Source organism: Spodoptera frugiperda, chromosome 8 (genome assembly GCF_023101765.2).
Source record: "Spodoptera frugiperda isolate SF20-4 chromosome 8, AGI-APGP_CSIRO_Sfru_2.0, whole genome shotgun sequence".
Taxonomy (NCBI): Eukaryota; Metazoa; Arthropoda; class Insecta; order Lepidoptera; family Noctuidae; genus Spodoptera; species Spodoptera frugiperda.
The window spans coordinates 7,443,189-7,465,885 of NC_064219.1; the positions used below are offsets into that span (position 1 = coordinate 7,443,189).

Genomic DNA, 22,697 nt, shown 5'->3' on the forward strand with positions numbered 1-22,697 from the left:
CCTATTTTTATGAGACTTATTAGTTGTTAGACGGTACTACAGGAATATTATAATATTTTCTTTGAGGTCTTTATCATAAGGCATGTTTCTAAAAAATAACCTAAACATAATAAATACGACCACAGATTTAGAAAAGGTACTAAATTCCTTGTCTACTAAATTTATGCAAGGTCGCAGTAGTTACGTCCATCTTTTGCCAGTTATCATTCGTCAAATTCAATTAAAACAAGTTGTAAACCCAGATACCCAAATAATTTGCAAGGACCACAATTATACTTTGCACGATCCGACCTCGAATTTGAAATAAGATCTCAGTAGGTAGCTCTTCCGAGTACTTTACCAACGAGGTATTTCAACAAAAGAAATCGCCACAAATAACATGTATTGAAAAGAAAAAAATATATAATTACAATTTCCTTCTATCTTCTAAAAATACATTATCAAAGTTACATACTATAATATTATAAATTTATCGAAAATGTCATAATTTTTCGCGCAACAATCGCAACAAAGCAGCAACGAAAGCTTTGATTCATTTTTGCAATGATTCCATTTCACGTAAAATTTTATTTTGACCTTTTTCCAACTAGGTCGAGGTCTGTTCACTTTCGAGTTTAATCAGTTAGGTACGGCTGACTAGATATTACGTAACCTAGTATGAGGACCTCCACTGATTTGTCTTCAACATCAATATTATTTGTATGACAGCTCCTACCTGAGCAAAAATCATGACTCACTTTCTGACAAAAACAATTTAAACCTACTGGCAACAATTGTGTTATTACTATTAGCCACTTTGGTTGCTGAAGGAACTTTAAAAATAATAAAAAATATTAGGATGAATATTGAAAACCTCCCCCTTTTTTTGAATTCAGTTAAAATCATGAAGCACCTTTTATTGTGATGAAAATAATTCTGTGAAATGGGAAATCCAGCAATTTACAAATACTATACCTACTTTTATATATCTATTTATTTAATTTATATGTGTTTACTTCAAATTTTAACCACTACACAACATTTACATTATACTATAATCAATTTAGTACAATATATTGCATTTGGCTCAGTCTGTTAGTTAAGAACAGATGAATGAGTACACACAAAATGGCCACAAGTCACAAATAATGCATAAATTAATTAATTAATTAATATGTGATGAATACTTAGGAGGCTAGGTAGAGGTGCAAGCTTTACAATAGCCTTCCTGAAATAACATTTCTGATGAATGTACCTACATCAAGTGCAACACAAAAAAAGAAAGAAAGTGTTTAGCTATTCTTTGGGTAATTGTCCATTTATTACAAAGTATTACAAAATGTTGTTGTGAATAAAAGCTTTTTCAAATTGTCACTTAGAAGGAAGTATGACCCAATCATTACATAACTTAAAACATGTGAAAGTCATAAAAGTGCACTATCAAAAAATAAATCATGTAGCAACAAAAAGGAAAACAAACTTAATTAAATATATCTGAAAACAGGAAAAAAATAACTTATACAATACAAATAGGTAATTGTAAGAGTGACTTATGTAAAGATAAACTGCACTTTGAATGTTTATCATTCAAAGTGCAGTTTTTGATATTGAATAACAGTTATAGAAGAAATTGAAGAAAATATAGATTGACAATAATTTGTAACAATATACTTTTTCACAACAACAGATTGCAATTTTATAGATGATTGAACTAAATTCTGTTCACAAAATCCATTACATCTAAATAATCTTAGTCCAATAATTTAATACATAGACATAATAGTAATGTTAATTATTTTATATTTTATTTATAGGTCACTAGCAACATTAGTCTACAAACAATGCCACCTTAGTTTACTTATTTTATTTATAGAGTAACAATCCTGCTATCCGTGCATTCGTCATAAATTGTAACAATACTCTTTGTTTGGTGCAAACAAATCACAATTTATTTTCTTGTGCCATTAAAAAGTTCATGGTGTACCTAGTCAGATTTGTATGTTATGAATGTCAATCTTCATTATTCAGTTACTTACACAACAAGGTATAAGTTACACCAGACTTATTTAATATATTAGAGTATGATCAGTATGTATGCCTATGTTAAAATGAAGCACCTCTTCGGCTATTGCATTTAAGTTACATGTATGCTAGTAATTTATACATTTATACACCACTATTTAAATAAAAGTTCATTTAGCCTAAAGTAATTTCACAATTAACACAATCCCATGTGTATTATAGTATAGAACCACCATTTTTGTTGTTATTATCATTATTCTCTTTACCGCGACCTATTTCTAGGTCGCTTGCATTGCGTTTCAGTAACTGAGCTGCGTGTTCCATCACGGTTACGAGTCTGTGTTGACTTTCCAATCGCTCTAAACAAGTTTTACAAATTGTTTTCGGCAATGGATCTGCGCGCGACACCTGTAATTTTAACATTAACAGATATTATGAAAACTAACCCGCTAAACCAGTCACGAAATAAAGAATTTTGAGTCAACAAGGAAACAGGAATAAAAATTAATTAACGCGGAATATTATGGCGTCTTGAAAGATTATTACATAAATCATTGTACAACTTTTTACATAATGCATAAAAAGCAATTTAACAACAATATTTAATTCTTACTTACATTTATTGAAAGATATCTACTAATTTTCTCAGATATCCTTAAACGTAAGCCTTCTTCGCCATAAATATGTAATACCACTCGATGCATTTCAGAACACAATCGACATATAAAACCGGTCAAAACTGCTCTATCTAAACTTCCCATGTTAAGGTATAAAATCAATTTGGTGATTTCAATAACTTAATAACGGGAATAAACCCCGATTTAAATTCTAAGTGTTACTTTTGTTGTCCTAGCACCACAGGTAGGTATTTCGTTTCGTAAACATTTCATGATTTCATCAACAATAGATGACATTATTTTGACACTGACATAAGTATGTGTGACATATGATACTGTTTTACTCTATGCCATTGTAAGTCTATGGATACAAAATGATATGACATTGAGATACAAGGAATTTTAGTACCTTAGTACTTTAAATATTAAATCTTTAGATTTAGTTCCCTCGATCTTATATTCCTACTCCTTTATACAAAAGAACTATTGTTTCGCCCTTTCACTAAGTGAGAAAGGTTAGGTACTGAAAACCTAATTAAAAAACCTGGAATCAAATTCAGTAGCTTGAATACGATAGTATTGTTCATGGGCGGTACCCAAAGAGTATAAGTATAGGGGATAGGGGAACCGACTGCTTGATACGCTTGTATCCACGGGCCTGGATACAGGGCACCCATGGCAAATCCCAAATCGAATAAATAGGGTGTTACTTTAAAAATATGTACTACTCCTTTGGAAATTAAAAGGCGTGATGTCAATTACTGTACATTTAATTAAATTTATTCAGCTCATCCAGGAACGATTTACACTTATCTCGTAATATTTTAACAGCTTCCACAAATATAACATTAGGCTGCAAAGCTCCAACTGATTCCACATTAACTGTAAAAGAAATAACATGTTAGTAAATATTTTTAGGTAGTCCAAATTACCTGTAGCATATCGTAAAAGTTATACTTACATATAAAATGGTCTCTTACTCGGCTCAAAACGACAGCATCTTTAATTTCGTCATATCTATAGACATTTCGGCTGCAAGTGTCGTATCTGGCATCTCTTACATAAGCTCGTCCTTCTGAATCAATGCCGATGACTCCTGGAGCGAAGCAACTTTGTAAGAGTGTAGCTTCACTGCCGCGTACTTCACGTGTGAGTGTCACTTCCGGTAGAAGGCGGTATGAAGCTGTAGCTGTGAAAGATTAATTTATTTTAGTCAGAGGACAGTTGGTTCATGTAGAATTCTGACATTCAGTTTAATCAAGCTTAGAAACAATGACAACTCCAGAAGAGTAATTCTTTAAGTCATTCTATAAGAATAAAAAATGTACAAATAATACTTTAACATTATTTCAATTACAGTTGCCAATTAACCCCTTGAGTAGCGAATATTGATACACATGAGAAAATGTATTTTCGATTGTGTCTTGCAGTCAAGAGTTTAAGGCTATGTAGTAAAACTTACCAACAGGAGAAAACTTGGCATGGTCTTTTCCAATGCCTTTGACAGCTACAAGGCTTAAATCCAGTTCATGGCCCGGCCTCATTTTTGACACAAGGATATCTGGATGCACTGGACCAATGTCAGCTTCCTTATGCACGGAGGCTTGATTCCCCATAGGCTGCCATTTCATTTGAGATGAATATACTAAAAGAAAAATACCATTATTATCATTATCAAATAAAAACATTATCATAATAGATAAAAAATAGCATGGCCCTATAATAATTCCATATACAAAATTATAAGTTTGAAGTCATCACAGAGTTATTCATAAAAAAATTACTTACCGCTATGATTTTCATACAAGTCTTCAGCTCTGTATGAATCTTTTGGTTGTGATTTATTTACAGTACATTTAACTTTCATTGTAAATTCTAAAGTATCAAACTCTGTTCCCGCTGTTGCGTCTGAAATTATAAACGATTAAATATTAGAACAATGTAGGTGTTCATTAAATTATAGCTCCAATTATGATGAAAATTGTGTTCCTTTTACTACCTTCTGGTCGATATTCAAATAATCTGGGATCTGCTTTAAGAGGAATCAATCCCAGTCTGTGTGCTAGTACTTCATCCTGGATAATGGAAGTATTATTTCTGATCATAACTTTTTCAATCGCCATGCTTGGAACTTCACTTAACATCAATCTACGAAACGCATTGGCAAACGCAGGCTGTATTCCAATCAAATCAAACTCCATTTCAAAGTTGTCCATCCGAACGATAACGATACGAAACTTTTTAGTAAACTTTTTGAAGCTCCACTTTTCGTCAGCCATTCCGTAATCATTGGGTGCATTCTGAAAGTAAATAAAGATTATGATAAAAATACTAGAAGCAAATGCAGTTTAGTTTTGACCATGAATTTGAGTATTTAATTGACTAGCAAGAAATATTATTAAACATTTTAAAAGTTGGTTCTGTTTTTAACCTTTAAACAATTCTTAACCGTGGTATTTTATACACTTACCTTCACACGAAACTCTTCGAGGAAAAGCCGAGGTTTTTCATCTTTTAACGGCATTTTAGCTTCAATAATTTTACATCAAATATTTTATCTCAAATACACGTGCTATTTTACAAAAACTACAAACAACAACCGGGACCATGAAATCAAATGTGACAACTGACAGCAACAGAACAGCGATAACAGTGACAGGCGACAGATGACAGATTGACCATTGACAACGATCTCATAGAACTGTCAGTGTCACAAAATATTTTATTTTTAAAGTTTTGAGTTGTTGGAATTATAGCTTTAATTTTTGTTTAACCTACAGCTACCGCCGTGGTTTTTTTGTAACACAAATACCGACGTCGTGGGTCTTGTGACGCCGCAAAACAAAACATTAATTTTTATATTCTTGATTTCTTTCAAATTAAATTTTATATTGATAATTTAGGGTACTTGAATTAAAGAAAATACAAAATAATAATCAATTTTATTATAATTTTGAAACTAAGGGTTTTTAACTTCGGCTCCGAGTTTTAACAAATACCTATACGCCACTAATCGAAATTAGAAACATGTGTTTTTTTACAAGAGCAACATAACATTGCTATGTTCACTTTCTATTGAGTTTGGGGGGACAAGAAGCATATATTTTTTTCTTGTTTGTCTTAAATCACTTCACCTTGATCTACATCTGGCGTATCACCCAATATTATGACTAAAAGCCAAAAAATTTATAGGGTATTCGCCTTTTTGCTCTTGAGGGCCCAAGTACATCCGTTTCAAATTATCAGTTAGATATTTACAAAATATGTATCTAACAAGTAACTACAAACTAAAAATAGCCAAAAAACTAACGTAATTAAAAAGTATCATAACTTATCAAAACATGTCCACCGGCACAATCTTCACACTAAATGACGCATCTACTGAGGAGTTCTCTGCTCTCTGAGTAGTAAATAGGTGCGAGGAGCCCGGGTCACTCCTACGCGGAGAAGTGGTAAAACTAACAACATGACTCCGGCCTGACAGGACCCACGGTACTTAAAGATTAAAGTTATTAATAACATACACAATTCTTTAATAACTCTTTATGGTGCAAGTTCACATATTAATCAATTCTCTACCTCTTCTTCTTCTTCTTCGAGATTTACATAGGAATTTGTTCCATGTCTGTTCCCATGTGGGTGTGGTGCGACGTGCAATACTTTGCACTTGCACCGTATCCGATTGCCCAGTCAGTGCGTCAAACGTGCGGTAAATGTTTCGAATAATCTTTTAAATTTTTGTTTATAAAAAATTCTTATTTTTAAAATAAAGGTACCTATGTCGCATGTTGAGTGGACGACAATCCAAAGAGATAGTAGTATTTACTATAGGTAGGTACATATATAGGTGCTTGTATAATATGCAGTAGATACATACACAGGTTCAAGTGTTATACGTAAGTATCCTTCAGTTACTTGGACCTTTACTTTACCTCACCTACAATGTATACAAAAGGTCGCAAGTCGTAAGGTTAATCCCAACTTGCATGCATTCACCATTGACTCGTTAGACTACTCCCACGGAGAAGAAAAACAAATTAAAATAATTGTTAACAACACTGTAACTTGTGTTTATAATAAACGAGCAATTCGTTAGAATGTAAATACATAATTATATCGCAATCGACATTAATGTGAATGAATTCATCGGAAATACCCAATACTGAGTCCAAAGTCCAAATAAAATAAGATCCTTTCTCTCCTTAAGGGAAATGGAACGGACATGGTCTCTATTACGTGGATTGCTGCATGGGTACCTACGTCACACACACGGACCACATTAAAGGTGCTGACCTGGTTTTAAAATTGATATTGACTAACTTGCATCACATTAAAAAAAACCTATTACAATACTGCCGATGCCGATGAGATAGTAGGACTGCAAAATTTTATTTATAATGGTAATATTTGCACAGTTTCTAGGTCATCTCTGTATTAAAATTGCAGTCTAGTCTTCTTTGTGATTTATTATAGGCACATAATATATAAGTTACGCACATTTTTATGTGAAAACCAAGTTAGGACACATAACTGTATTGCATTCTAACTATACATGTCACATTTTCTATGAATAGTGGTGTATGCCTCATAATAATTTACGTAGAACTTAAAAAAATAAGTTTAAGCTGCAGTACAAAATTGAATAAGTTGTCTCAAGAAACCTAGATACCACAGCTCCATACTTCGCAGCACCCTGACTGGTTCTCTTAAGTATTTAGGCTGTAGAATTGCCTGGTAATGGTAATGGTAATGTATGCTGCAAGCCTTAATACTTACATAATACACGCGGTATAACATGTTCCATTACATTCGTTTTAACATTTAGTGACAGGTACCCCCTATATAATTAGACCTGACAAGGATATCAATGAAAACGACTCTTTCAAATCACAACTAAATCTAAGTAATGTAGGTAAGTAGCGAAAGTAGGTACTGGTGTCCCCCAAATGATAATCTGTATCAACTATGGCCGGTACTTATGCAACATGACGAGAGCCAAGCGCCGTTCGCCAGCATCAGTGGCCACCTTACCGCCAGCTGTGACGGGCAGTAACAGTGCCTGCCTCGGCAAACACCCTTTTAACTACAGTGCCATTATCATTACTTAATTGTGATTTATTTATAATAAATGGTTAACATTAAACTAATTTACATGTGCATCTTATAATATTGCGCCAAAATGCATTCGGTCAATGTTCTCACTTTGGTGGCAGTGCTCACAGTCGGATACATAGACTCAGGTAAATGTTTTGGTTGTTTCTTTTTCACTTCCTTCTTAACTAAATATATACTTGTTGCTTCTAAACGTTTTATAATTAAGTAGGAAGTCCCGTTCTATCGCCAATGGGTAATATTACATTTCATAACTCTTAGTTAATGTATAACTTCTTACAATATCCGTTAACTGCTCTATCATTACGTTGCCTGGTTTAAACTGAGGTAGGCAGATATCTATCTTGTTTATAGTAGTGAACTATAAAAATAATGTCTATTATCTATACACGAACAAATAATTAATATTTTAAGTTAATAACGGGGGATTTGTAATCGGGTTAAGTTCCAAGCCTTCATTAGATCCCACCTAGAAAACTTTACTACGTTTGATTAAGTTGTTTCGACTATTTTGATCAAGAGATGTGGTGCAATTTAATTATCATACCCGATAGTTACATCAACAATGCAGGTAGGTGGCACCCAAATTCAGTTTTTAAAAGAAAAAGGTCAAAGACCTTTCATCTGAACGCAGTGTAGCTTGCAGTTTCTATAACAATACAACAAACAACCTGCAATCAATAACGAGAGATGGATATTTTATCCAAATTAAAATTAAATAAGGAAATTAGGAAATGAATTAAGAAAATATGTTTTCATTTATAAAAATCTACATAATTATGAATTAATGTAGAAAAATGGCGAGAGGAACGTCAAGGCTTCCATCTGTATACGCAATATCGTAGAATTGCCATGTTGTTCGAATGCAATCGTTCATCGCTGATGTCTGACGATATCTTTCATTTCTTGGAGATGTTGCACACACAGAGTTCATCATTGCTTTCGACATAAATATTATGCTTAATCGTTATGGTTTTATTGCAAAATGTTGATGTTTTAATTATTGTGGTTGAGTTTGTGAATCCTTTACAACGAGAGAATTCGAATAATTAACAAATAAAAGACGTTGCCTCACACTCTGAGGTTTTCACTTTTCATGTGTCGTACGTTACCTATCATAATTAACGCGTCGCCGTCGTGTTAAGTACAAATTATTGTTTCAGGCTTCGGGTATAGGTGTGGTATAGTGCTATCACATCCATACCTGAAAGTCCTGAAACCACGATTTATGACATTTGTGGATGTCGGATGGTAAACCACGACACGTTGCATAGCAGTCGGTTAATTGCCGTTGCCCCTGTCCCAGTCCCTGCGTCACGCACGGCCCTAATCTTGTAGACAATTACGACTGTTTAGTCCCAGCTAATAGATCAATATTTATTATGGACACCTTTAACTTCCAACATTTTTTCCATAGATAGACTTATTCATTACACAATTGTGGTATTTGGTATCTATCAATGTTCGTTAACGTACCCTTAACGATATTCAAAGAGGGACACACCAATTCGATATTAAAGCTAGCATTAGCAAAAGAACTCATTTCGAATAATGAGGTACCTAGTACGAAGTTTTGTGTCTCAGCTCAGTTTCGCTTCGAAATTTCGTGTTAATTAGTTTTTTACAGAACACTGAATACAGAACCGTGAGCTTCGATATCTAATCTATATTTTACAAAATCGCACTGCTTTGTTTACATTCAAGTAAAAATTTAGTAACAGTTAATACTGTCAAACTATTGCTTGCTATTGAAAACAATAGGTAACTCTTATACCTACCTACACACCTACCTAAACTCTTAAACCTGCCTACATATTCTCATGGAAATAATTATGAACCTCGCTAGTGCCTAGGCCTAGGGCCTAGTGCATGGAGGTGTTTGAGGGTAGAGGTTATTGATTAGGTAGGTATTGTTTGTAGATAGGAACCTGGACAAATAATCAAAGTATTAATGTAGGTAACTAGGTACCAGGTTGCTCTCTGCTAACCTGTAGAATTTATTGATTTATAGATAAGTAATATATCTAAACTTACCTATATTTTAATACATCTTAATACAATAAATAAATCACCGTGAAAACCACTCATACAATTGAAAATCCTTATAATTGCATAATAGATACAGTACAAAAGATAATAACAAAGAGCCAAATAATTCAGTGAATTATTGTAACCCAAGGCTGTTTCGTGAAAACTTATTGTTAATTTTTTCCGAGAAGCCCGACTAATTTGTAGGTTATAGGTTAACACTATTTTGCAATAAAATCAATTGTAAATTGCTAAGTTAAGTTACATAATTATAGTAATCAATTCATGTCCTAATTGGACATAAATGAATCACATCTAGAGTTTACATCAAGGACGTAACAATAAGGTAGGTACTTAATTGAGAGTTAAAGAAGAAAATACTGAAGGAGTGAAAGTACGTATGTTAAAGTTATTTATATGATTGACCATGCAATACAAGTAACGATGTTATTTGTACTGCAAACTGGCATTGCATCTGTTATGTTTTACTTTACACGTGGCGCGGTACAGCCGATGAAGAGCGATGTATAGGCTTGAGCCGCGAATGGGGCAACCCGGCTCTATCGAAGCACGAATTGTGCTTCATCGAGTGAGTGGGGGTTATCAGAGGCCCAATTTTCCATATCTCTTGTCCCTATGGTTTACTTCCCAAATAATCTAATCCCTAAAAGGCCGGCAACGCATGTAGTTGCGAGTGCGTATGGCAGTGTCCATCAGCGGCATCCCGAACCGTCTGCTCATTTGCCGATTTATTCCATAAATGTTATTTATTCAGATAATAATTTATACCTACCCTACACGTACATGATTGTCGTGATAGCCCGAAAGATTACAGACGCCCGTTTCTTATGCAGGAGGGTGCGGGTTGTAAACTTGGCAAGAACCAATGTGACTTTTCCGAGTTACATGTACCGTACATGTACTTTCTAAGATTATTTGGACATCTCTGACATTATGACATATGGTGAAGGAAAACATCTCGATAAAACCTGGGTTAGTAACTTCTAATTATAAGTTTGAAATTATCAAACCGCCTTGTAAACGTGATGTATGCTCAATAACGTTCCGAGTGAGGCCTTTGTTCAGCAGTGGGCACATAGGCTGTAAATGACGAATGACGAATACTTACCGTAACATTAGCTTAAAAAAAAACAAAAACGTCCTATCAAATTGTTTAGGTACGTTTCTTTAATCTCAGGGCCTAGCCATTATTTTCACTTTTATTTAATGCACGTCACTATCATTATTTGTCTATTCCGTAAGAGTTAGGTACATAGCTACTATATCAATATGTTGAAATAAGATGTGCTTCAGTGCATCTCCGCGCCACGAATAGACTGATCCAAGAAGTTTTTGCGTTTAAACAGATCCATACCTCTTAAGTTTAAGATGTCATGTAGTATATTTAAGCATTCTTCTTACTATTTAATGTGTTCTTAAATAAGAACATAAAAATTGCAAGTTGAAGTTAAGTGAAATAAAAATGTAATTGCTTTTTCTACTCTTAAGTATGGATTAAGTATATTACTTATATAGTCTTTAGGCAATTCTAGCCCGACCGATCAGTTTATTGTTACGCCACAGCATGAATCAGCATTAAGTTCTCTCGTTAAGTCTTATACATATATTTACTTACATAAAACTGCTTTCCGTAAGTGCAACTTCCCAACTAAATGTTCATAAGATTTAATGATGCCTTTTGCGTGTACCTACACTATTACACGAGTCAAACACCTACCGTTCACTTACGAGTTACTTTTTATCAGTAGTATAGTAGTTCATAAATTCCGATTAAGTATATTTTAACAGAATATTTCATAACTTTTAGATCGCTATTCCTAACTTAGGAATGCTGGTCATTTTGCAAATGTGCACAAAGCTGTGAGCATCTACAGTACCTACCTGAAGCCTTTTTCTCTTTCTCCCAAATCTCGCCAATCCCAAACTCCAAATTCTCAAATCCTTAACCCCCAAAAGGCAACGAACTCCTCTGATGTCGCGGTTGCGGGTGATCATGGGCATTGCTGATTACTTAGCATCAGGTGATCCGTCGTTTGCCACCCTTTTCCTACCTTCTCAAAAAACCAAACCTGACCCAAGTATTCTTCCATAGACACACATCAAATATTGATCTAGATAAATGTAGATATGTAGAGTAGAGATTAAGACGTATTCCCATACCGCGTCGCCATCGACATGGATATATATGTACCTCTATAATAATTAAACGCCATCGTCCGCACGACATACTGCTGATTAAATGCGTAATCACTTGAGCAAACAACATTTCGGTCCTACCAAATACGCTCAAATGCACCAATCACATAGAGAAGTAGACAAAACAAGTATTATCCAAAGTAAATGGCAACCATGAACGATGTATTTATTAGTACGTATACTTATAATATCTGAGCAATTAGGTAGAGGTGTTTGACCTACTTTGCGTTGCATTTTCGTCGACCTTCGCCGGTGCAGCAGCTGTTGGTACCGGTCTACCGGACCTTAGCCGCCGCTCTCTGTTACGCCTGCTTGTACTTAACCACTATTGTTGTATAATTAAATTGACCTACTCGTGTTGTACGTAATTAAGTACAATGACTTTTATCCGACTAATAAGTAATTATTATAAATGCGAAAGTTTGTGCGGATGTACGGATGTATGTACGGCGTACGTGTTTGTCTATACTCTTTCAGGCAAGTACCTAGTACCTACCTACAAGAATGGAACTGACATAGGTTATACATAATATTATAAGTCTAGAATTAGGTACATAATATTTGGTTGGAGCAAGCCTTGCTACGAGCCAAGCTTTTATCCCAAGAACATTATGAGCGCTGAGCGAACTATTTAGCCGTTGGTAGAAGCCATCCTTATAAAAAAACAATGGAAGAATTAATTAAACATTCAAAAACAACGTACTTATTCTAGATTTTTTACATATTATTCTCCCTATAAAACCTGTATAAACTGATTAATTAAGTAGGTACTTTAGCCTTAAATCGGTTTAAAAATCAGGAAGAATAAAAATAAAATGTAAAATAAACTCACGACAGTTATATATTATTATTTCATTATAAACATTGCTGTATATAGGCTTATAGACACCTACAGTTATCTAAATCTGTAGCTGTAGTACCAACCAAAGCGCAAGACACTTGTTCGATTAGCTAGGTCAGTTAAAAAGACAAGATCTTTTATTACATAATTGTAATCAACAACGACAAAAATACTATGCCAACCGACATGTAATCATAATAAAACTAAATGAAAATATTAAAAAGACTGGTAGAAGGCGTTCAGTCGCCAGACCAATATAGCCGGCCGCCAAACCGCGCCGGCTTCCGAGGCTTGCAGTCGGGCAACGATGGAGTCGCGTCATCCACTTTCGGGTGACATGGACAGGGGGGTGGCTCAGGCGGATCCGAAGTACTCTTGTGTATACGACCACGGCAGAAGTACCCAAAATCGTTCCTTAACAAACATAGCCTCGACCTCATGCAATTATCGAATACAGCCTGTGTTCTACGACAATGCCTGAACGTGTAGTTTCTGGAGCTTTTGTCCACGCAGTTAGCATACTGGTTGAACTCTTGGCAGCACTCTTTCCGAATTCGTTTGAGCACTTCCTTAGCACATGCAGTCACTTGTTTGCCGACCTCCAGACATGCTCGCGGGTCGTTATACTCCTGGCGACAGAGTACAAACTCATTGTTGACACCCTCGCATTGCTTCCCGATGAAAGCTGATGCCGTTAGAAGAACTCCGGTTGACAACTTCACTTCATCTGTTTCCAAATCTTCGAAGTCTGGGAGAGTCACATCCTCTGTTACTACCATTATCTAGATGGATACTTTATTTAATTAAATATAGAATTGATGATTAATGATTTACCTATTATTGTTTCACTTTGACGATGTCAAAATTAAAATTCTTTTAATTTAATGTCTGATTTGACATTTAAAAAAGTCTCGCTGGTATTGTACCTAATAGCCAGTCCTACTTCTTCACATAAAATTATATTTCCCTGTGTTTCCCCTAGGTACTTTTTTCAACGTCCTAGTGTTTCCCCTATACCTATACCTACTAGGTGATAGGTACACTTTGATCTATATTTTTCTAAAAAAATATTTCGTAATTTAATATACCGGTATCGTATTTTATAAAAATTGGAAGCCTGTGGCGCGTAAAATAAACTTATTATTTTTGTCTAAAATAGTGTTTTATTCCGCAGTGGGTGGGCAATCGTTGGCGTGCCCTGCCGTGCGCACGAGCAGTGGGTGGCTGGACCTATTCCCGTTGCCATGCAAGAAGAACTCAGAGTGTCAAGTTATGGGGAACCAACATCTGTGCTGTAAGGGCTTTTGTACCAAAGGCATTAAGGCTTCTGGTGCAATCCAACAGCAACGGTTAGTATTATGTACTAATGTTTTTATTAAACCTCCTCACACATACGCCTTATTTGATATTTGGTACGGTAGGTAACTGGATTGACCATTTATCAGGATTTGCACTCATTTTACGAACCCAAGAACCTGTAGCGTATGCTTGCTTAGAACATTTCATTAGTAATTCATTCATGAAAAAGCTTTTAAGAAATAAGCAGCTTTATAAATCGATCGAATTATCTTGTGGTTTTATGGACGCGGTATTTAAGTAGATAGGCTTACATAAGTGACATAATACCTAGTTACCTACTACAGAATTAAGTATCTCGGTATTTTTATTAGGTAATTCATAGTTACAAGGCACGAATAATAATCGTCAGAACCTGAATTAAATTAAACAACCTAAGCATGGTCCATAGACTCATGGGCTTTAGCTAAATTAAATACCGCGCGAAACACTCACGTTTGGCTAGGTTAACTAATTAGTTATTTTGCATTTGCTACTTTGTCTTGAAGGCTAATATCTACGTATGTAGTATGTACATAGTCCATTAACTTTCTAGGTCGTTATGAAATTAAAAATATTTTATGCAAATCGCAGGCATTGTTTAACAAAAAATCAAATACGTACCAAAAGTATGTGTTAAATAAATGTCTGTGATTTTGTAGTCTGTAGCTGTATTTTTATTGGTCCCTTGACACTCCGAGCAATAAGTTTCTATAACTGACCATGACATTATCTTAATTGCAATAAAATTCAGTAAATAACCTACTTAAATCTGTAGGTATTGTATTAACAAATACGTATCTACCTACCGTAATAAATATTTTTTGTCTCCAATCCACGCCTGTTTCGACTTTCTTTGGAGACTGGTCAAGTGCCGGTTGCATGGAAGCTAGCCAACGTGCAGCCTGTGCCCAAAAAAGGTAGTCGTGCCGACCCTAATAATTACCGGCCAATCTCAGTCACGTCCATACTCTGCAAGAGTATGGAACGTGTACTTAACAACAGGCTCCTGGCATACCTTGAAGGTAACGACGTCCTCAGCGATCAGCAGTATGGGTTTCGCCGCAATCGATCTACTGGGGACCTTTTTGCGTATGCCACCCACATTATGAGCGAAATCATCGAGAAGCACGGGAAGGCATTAGCGATCTCGCTTGATATATTGAAGGCCTTTGACAGGGTTTGGCACGACAGCCTTATCGGCAAGCTTCCTGCATATGGACTACCCGCTGATCTGTGCAGATGGATTGCAGATTTCCTGAGGGATCGGTCAATTCGAGTAGTCATTGATGGCTGCTCGTCTGACCAATTTGGCATCAACGCCGGAGTCCCTCAGGGGTCAGTACTTTCAGCAACGCTCTTTTTGCTGCACATCAACGACCTGCTTAAGCCTTAAGCCTTAAGTATGCAGATGACAGCACAGTTGTTGAAAGGTATGTGTCCGATGCGCGGACTAGCGGAACACAGATCCGGTCTCTAAGAGAATCCATGGTCGAACGGTTGAACTCGTCCTTGAAGGCGGTCTCCGATTGGGGTGACGCCAACTTGGTCAGGTTCAACGCTACCAAAACCCAGGCGTGTCTATTCTCTGCCAAACGGAGTCAATTTCCGCTGGCTCCGACTTTCCGAAATGTGTCCGTTCCGGTAGCGGATCGTCTTGAGCTTCTGGGCGTAACTCTATCGCCAACGCTTAACTTCGGCTCTTATATAGAGTCGAAGGCGCATCTGGCTGGTAGGAAGTTGGGTATCCTCTCGAAGGTGAGACGGTACTTCACACCGAAACAACTGCTGAGCCTGTACCAAGCGCAGGTTCGGTCATGTATGGAGTACTGTTCTCACCTTTGGGACGGCTCGGCCAAATACCAGCTGGATGCGCTCGAACACATTGAAAGGCGTGCCAAGAAGCTCATCAATGACGATGCGCTTGTGGAGGCCCGGCTTCAAAGCCTTGAACACAGGCGCAAGGTCGCAAGCCTTTCCGTTTTTTACCGGATACATTTCGGAGAGTGTGCGGGGGAACTGCACAACTTGATTCCCCCTAGTCCTTTTCATCATCGAACCACAAGACAATCGGCGAGGCGTCACCGCTTCATGGTAGATATCCCACCCACTCGCACGAAGCGCTTCGCTTCAAGCTTCCTTGTGCGAACTGCTAGGGAGTGGAACTCCTTGCCGGAGTCTGTGTTTCCTGATGGGTATAACTTGGGTGTCTTCAAGGCCCGAGTGAATAGGTTGCTTATGGGCAGACGTGCTCCACCGTAGGCCGCATCATCACTTACCATCAGGTGAGATAGCGGCCAAACGTCGACCCATTATATGTAAAAAAAAAAAAAAAAAGTTAATATTGATTACTTACAACAATTATACTTACATCTTCCAAATAACAATAACTTGCTCAACTTTCTACCAGTTTAATAGATGAGTTTTCTATCTCATGTGCAATTATGTATTTACTTACATAAGCTATACGTAAAGCAAATTAAAATTAAAATGAATGGTCACTAAAATTGTCAAGTATTTTAAACATCTTTGCACAATTAAATGTCAGTTGGCCGGTACCAATAATTACTATCTCCATTCTCTACAATAATTGAATTTCGTTAACATTTTGAAACAATCGACAAACGCAATCCCAATAAGATAAGCATTAAGGAACATTGACGTTTATTATTTTTATCGTCTTTCAATCAGTCAGGTGAAAAAGTCCGCCGTGAAATTGATAAAGTTACCGTACCCATTACCTATTATAGTTGGAGACACATTGCAAAAATTATGACTGCAAGAGATGTGTATAAGTATTAGGCAGTATACCTACTTACTCTACTTAGTAGGAGTTCGTAGAGATGGGTAGCTATCACGAAATTCACATAATTATATACTTAGATAATTTTGTTCAAAATCTCACACATTGAACTTGGTACAGTTTGAACGGTACTGCCATTGAACCCACAAACCACATACGATTAGCTATGTTGGATCAAAGAAATATAGAGACAGTGCCTACCACAATCCAATCATGGGAATCTTTATCTTTAGAATAGCGATAGTCCATAGTTCCGGAAAACTACTCTGTCAGTCTGTTACAATAGCACAATAAATGAAGCTTAAGTAATTGCCAGAGTAATGTAAATATGAGGATATGTTGGTATTATTGTACACAGGTAAATATAAATATGAAATAGTTATAGATTCATTTATTCATCATCTTGGTCACTACGACGGTGCAAGCTCCATCGCACGCGCCAAAAGCCACGCTTAGTCAGTCCTTCAATCATCATACATTATATCATCGACATGGTGGTTTCCATTGTAGAAAGGCCCAGATAACGAGTAGCACAAGCACAAGTACAAGCACGAGCACTAGTAGCACTACGACCACCACGAGTACAACGACTACTACGACCACTACATCTGCCCCAAGTACCACCAGCACGACGACAACGACCACCACCACGACCACGCCTCGCCCGACGACCACGACCACAGAAGCGCCTCGGCCGTTCCTGCAACTGTTGCCCATCCAGCTACCGCAAGCAACGACCCAAGCCAGCGCGCCAGTAAAGACCAGTAGGTATTACTTTACATAACTTCATTAAGTAGTTATCTACATCATTTACATAATAAGTACCTACTGTGTATTATAGTATATTAATTTCAAGGTATAGTTATACTTATATGGTAAGGGTAAACTGTCCCACTTATTAATTTACTAGTGTAGGTATATTAATATGTAAATAGACAAACAAGCTAATGGTTTGAAATTAATCTAATACGTACATTTATTTCTTCCTTTTTTGTCAAATATAAAACAAACAAAAGACCTTTCGATTCTTTCGGTTTATGTATACAGTGAAAACTTAAACAAATCTCCAAGGCTGTTCTTGAAAATATAGGACTTGGCCAAACGGAACGCTTGCTCAATAATAAAACCTTAAGTAGCAAGAAATGGCTCTTAATGAAAATAAAATTAGAGAGGTTCTTAGTTATTTTATTATTTAAAATATCTTTGGAGAATAAACATTCCTATATTATCATTACATAACATTACTTACATGCATGCCTATACATAATATATCTGTACAGTTTCTGCTTCTTATTAAATATGTATAAGTATAATATGTATTTGGGTACTATTATGTGCAAAACGTTTTGGTTCAAGCATCGGTACCTAGTACTTATAAGTATGGGAGAATCATGCTATCTAAGTGTGGGAGCCATAACCTCATAAAAATACGATACAATATACAGATATGTACATAAAATATTGATTGAATTACTTTTTACTTTGTATGTACATATATACACATAAGGTGGGGTACAAGAAATAATAGAGTTAAGTTAAAACTCCAACATACCTAATTAATATTTATTCATAGAAGGATTCAAGTGTACAGGGCTACACGGGCACCCTTCCCTCTCAACTTACGGTATATATGGCATATGGTCATATTATATCCTAACTCTAACTTTGGTAGTTGGTATGTATGTACATAGCTCTATCTACAATACATTTATATAACATAGCAACATGTATATCTACCACGCCATACGCCACTAACCTAGAACATAACAAAGGCTTCTTGATAATGAACTAGCTGTGTATATTGTTCTTCTTAGGCAATTCCATAACTGCTGACGTAACCTATTCACACAATTCTGGTTCGGTTTACGGGTATAACGTGGATTACTCGAGTACAGGCAAGACGCAGAAACTGGTGTGTCCTAAACCTGGACAAGCACCAGTGGTGCTGTTCCCAATCCTGTGCGAGAAAAACTCGCAATGCCGCGCCACCAGCGGACCCGATCAAGTGTGCTGCGAGGGACGCTGCGTGAAAGGTGTTCCGGCGCCGCGGCCTACCTCGAAACCCAAATCGCACCAACGTATGTTTTTTTTTCCTTTAAGCACTTAAAGTAATCAACGTAACTTAAAGTAACGAATTACGCAAACTCTCGCACCGGTTTACAAGTTGACCTGAGAAAAATGAATGTGCACCGTGGTCCGTGTTGCACATACCTACTTATTACCTAGAGTGTATATAACCAGTCCATTTGTGGTAAGCAATGGTGATAAAAAATACTTACTTACCAATTATTTTGTTACATAAGTAACTTTAAGATTGGGGTTCAGTTCCTGACTGTATAGTACATAGTTTCAGATGCTAACAAAGACAAAGTGTTTTCAGATGATAAGTATTGTTTGTTACGAAATACTTTCTTTACTCCTTACACTTTCTGTATAATCTTAATCTCTATATATAAAAATCAATTGCTGTTCGTTAGTCTCGCTAAAACTCGAGAACGGCTGGACCAATTTGGCTAATTTTGGTCTTGAATTATTTGTGAAAGTCCAGGGAAGGTTTAAAAGGTCGGCACAAAATGTTTGAGGCGGTACGAAGTTTGCCGGGTCAGCTAGTTTGTAATAAAAATTTGCATAATATGTACTGTGTACCTTATTACAGCATTATTGGGTGTTATTCCAAGAGAATGCCCAGCCACACCGCTCGGGGAGTTGCTGTTTGAAGTGCAGACTTGCAAGACAGACGCCGACTGCTGGCCGCGAATCTGCTGTCCGGACGGCACCCGGTCCTACTGCCGCACAGCTAAAGCTAGGCTCGATCTTGTGCCTGTTGCCAACCAAATTGATGGACGTAAGTGCTACTACTACTGTACTGTGTAATCTTTGATCTGATAGTCAGTCTTCTGTGCCTCGTTGGTGATTGTCCTAAGCTCGTGTGTAGAGAAATGGTTTTGGATTCGACGTCCACTTTGATCATAAAATGTCAGTAATGGGACGGGTGGGTGCGTTATGTACAACAAGCTCCTCTTATGGACTTATAAAATAACTGACGAAAATCACTTTGCGAGAGCAACTCTACCTTTCAACTACTGAAATCAACTACACTTACCTAATTTAGTAATGTGTATTGAATACACTATAATAAATACCTGAATTCGTATCTTATATGTACCTACGGCAATAAGATTTTTTTTATTTTACAGCGGTGCGGATGCTCGAGCAATACTTGCAGTGCACGCCTCCTCCACAATATGACCTGTTTCCACAAAAGTGCAGCTCCAGTGTGGACTGCTTCCCCAACCTGTGCTGCGCGGAAGGCGGCAAGAAGCACTGCAGGCCGCCACAACGTAGTCTTATAGCTTTGCTAGCTGGAGTTGGACAGGTATGCACCAACTTACTAATTATTGCACAAAACTAGCCTTTGCAGGATAGGCAGTCTGGAATCCTCAATGTTTTCGGTAACTCTTACCTAAATAGTGGTATAATGAAAAATTATACCTAAATAGTGGAATAATGGAAAATATCTTTCCACTAATGGTTAGCAATACTAATGACCACTGACATTCAAGGAGTAAATAATAAAGTTAAATAATTTAGTTAATTATTCTCTTGTATGTATAATTTACAATGTGCAAATAGAATGTTATGGGCAGCCAACTTTATCATAGTTCACATCATTCCCTTACTGCCAGCGAGAAGCACCTATGTCCAGTAACTACAAAAATGAACTTTCAAATGGTGTTCATCATGTCGCTCTGCAACACAACATGTGTTATTGTTTGATAGGCTTCTATATACCCTGCCCTGTATGCATACTTACTATTTCAAAAAACCTAGTGTAAGATTCTAGAATGAATGTTTTGTCTGTCTTAACTTACATATTTATTTTATTTTCAGAGAGTGGGATCTACTTTAGTCAACTTCAGGCAGTCGCAAAATCCAAATAATTAAATTGTAAATTATTATTGTGATAGTAATTAGTTTTTTATACTTTTGTACAGTTTTGTAAAATAAAATATTTACTTTACTTATGTTTTATTGTGACAACCTCAAACCTCATTATCTAAAACTATTCATATTCATGTGGTAGTTGTTTTTGTGCAGGGTTCAAGTTATGTAGAAAATAAAAGAAGTTTTAACTTAATTTAAAGTTTATTGGTCATTTAATCCAGCTGAAACAAAAGAAATCATGTTATTAGTTACAATATTATTGTTATAGTTTTAATAATATCAGCCATAATATCTGGCTGTTCTTCAGGCTAGCTCATGCAGCTAATAATTTAGTGTTTAGATGTTTAAATATTTATATCAGTTAGGTATAAGTTCTTATCACTTTACCACATCTTGGCATGTTATTTTAAGGCAATAAAATAATAATGATGTGATGTGAGGACCCAAAGAGAAAGCAAAAGTAAATGTTATTGATATGATACAAAACTCAAATCATTTTCCCTTTTTACATTGAAGGTTTAATTACGAAAAAGGCCAGTATCATTGTCAAATGCAGATAGCAAACCAATAATCCGGGCATTGTTTACTGAACGATAGTTACATTTTACATTGAACACAAATTATGTTATTGGTAGACATCAAGATACATTGTTTCACTCCTTTCACTCATTTCACGTAGATATGTGTATCATATGCAAGTTTCGATGAAAATAAAAGATAGGATAGGGATACAAGAGACCAGCCCAAGTTAACCCTTCCTCACTGAGACTAAACTGATGTAAATAACCAAATGTACGTACCTTCTTGAAACCGATGTCGTGAGCGTATTCCCTGAAGCACTGTCTGCAGATGTTTAGACCGTACTTGCGGATGAGACCATGTCTGTTGGAGCAGGCGCGGCTGAAACATGGAAACCAACACTTGGAACACGTGCTCTAACCAAAAATGTACGTTTCTTTGAATAATATTTTTTCTTGAAATACTTACCAAGAGCGGGAGCCCTGGCCATATCTGCGAGGGTGAGAGTACCAAATGTTAGCGTGACCCATAGTGCTAATTATTTAATTCTTGCGCTGTACGCAGAATGCAACACGTCCAAAATGGAGGCTACACCAAAAAGAACGAACGAGATAGACTTTGACACTAATATTTTTTGACAATGACGTTAATTTTTTCATTTGATACATAGGCTTTTCGCACGGTATCTAAATCTTTTCAAACTCTATATAATTTTTATTTTTTATCATAATCTAGTCACAAAAATGCCTTTTTTCGGTAATCAATCACTGACGGAATATCTTTTCTGAATATTAACGGTAAACACAATAAAACAAAATATACTACAAGGTCTACACTACGAGTGATTTAAAATACAACTTTACCTCCCAGTTACATTAAAATGTGAATATTTTTAATTGATTTAAATCCTGAAATCACAAGATGAATAGATAGGTCAATGACCGTAGCCTGAGGTCTAAAAATAAATAATTTTCTTTATGACATCATTGACGTCCTTGACATTGACGTGTTCAAATTTTAAGGGATGCCAAGACTTATATATTTATTCGATTTATCGATATAATTACTAGTTTACAATATATGATCATACACTGATAGGATTCTTTTGAAAAAAAATGTAGTGGCATGTTTAATTGTTTGTTGGTGCAGTTGGATAGATTAGATAGATTGCGTATTTTGCATTAAGGTGTATTTTTGTTTTAAGTTTTAGAAATGTGAGCTATAACTATACATTTACAAGCATATCTAATTGAGTGCCTATTCAATAAAAAAATAAATA

At 36.1% G+C, this 22,697-nt stretch overlaps 5 protein-coding genes across 7 annotated transcripts; 1 reads left to right on the plus strand and 4 right to left on the minus strand.

The window, feature by feature from the left end:
- Positions 1–365: 365 nt before the first annotated feature.
- Positions 366–2,926, minus strand: LOC118275899 (uncharacterized). The gene is made up of 2 exons (XM_035594021.2): positions 2,619–2,926; positions 366–2,409 (listed from the first exon to the last, which is right to left on the minus strand). The coding sequence occupies exons 1-2, from the start codon at positions 2,760–2,762 to the stop codon at positions 2,218–2,220; spliced, it is 336 nt and encodes a 111-aa protein (XP_035449914.2). The 5' UTR covers positions 2,763–2,926; the 3' UTR covers positions 366–2,217.
- A 446-nt stretch (positions 2,927–3,372) lies between these two features.
- On the minus strand, positions 3,373–5,256 carry LOC118275900 (DNA-directed RNA polymerases I and III subunit RPAC1). The gene is made up of 6 exons (XM_035594022.2): positions 5,089–5,256; positions 4,618–4,918; positions 4,407–4,526; positions 4,081–4,263; positions 3,580–3,807; positions 3,373–3,500 (listed from the first exon to the last, which is right to left on the minus strand). Exons 1-6 carry the CDS (start codon positions 5,140–5,142, stop codon positions 3,388–3,390), a joined length of 999 nt encoding a protein of 332 aa, XP_035449915.1. The 5' UTR covers positions 5,143–5,256; the 3' UTR covers positions 3,373–3,387.
- A 2,360-nt stretch (positions 5,257–7,616) lies between these two features.
- Positions 7,617–20,975, plus strand: LOC118275898 (mucin-5AC). Of its 3 annotated transcripts, none has more exons than XM_050695500.1 (7): positions 7,617–7,858; positions 13,991–14,165; positions 17,573–17,718; positions 18,769–19,032; positions 19,611–19,799; positions 20,152–20,330; positions 20,846–20,975. In XM_050695500.1, exons 1-7 carry the CDS (start codon positions 7,798–7,800, stop codon positions 20,897–20,899), a joined length of 1,068 nt encoding a protein of 355 aa, XP_050551457.1. In that variant the 5' UTR covers positions 7,617–7,797; the 3' UTR covers positions 20,900–20,975. The 3 variants fall into 3 exon arrangements, with proteins under 3 accessions (XP_050551457.1, XP_035449912.2, XP_035449913.2); XM_035594019.2 differs by having other exon boundaries at positions 7,618–7,858; positions 17,465–17,718; XM_035594020.2 differs by having other exon boundaries at positions 7,619–7,858; positions 17,465–17,718; positions 18,850–19,032.
- On the minus strand, positions 12,794–13,702 carry LOC126910956 (NADH dehydrogenase [ubiquinone] 1 alpha subcomplex subunit 8-like). Its single transcript, XM_050695501.1, has one exon. It carries the CDS (start codon positions 13,593–13,595, stop codon positions 13,056–13,058), a length of 540 nt encoding a protein of 179 aa, XP_050551458.1. The 5' UTR covers positions 13,596–13,702; the 3' UTR covers positions 12,794–13,055.
- Positions 20,976–21,081: 106 nt separating the features above from the next.
- Positions 21,082–22,055, minus strand: LOC118275901 (40S ribosomal protein S29-like). The gene is made up of 3 exons (XM_035594023.2): positions 21,887–22,055; positions 21,700–21,799; positions 21,082–21,120 (listed from the first exon to the last, which is right to left on the minus strand). The coding sequence occupies exons 1-3, from the start codon at positions 21,946–21,948 to the stop codon at positions 21,112–21,114; spliced, it is 171 nt and encodes a 56-aa protein (XP_035449916.1). The 5' UTR covers positions 21,949–22,055; the 3' UTR covers positions 21,082–21,111.
- Between the last annotated feature and the right edge of the window lie 642 nt (positions 22,056–22,697).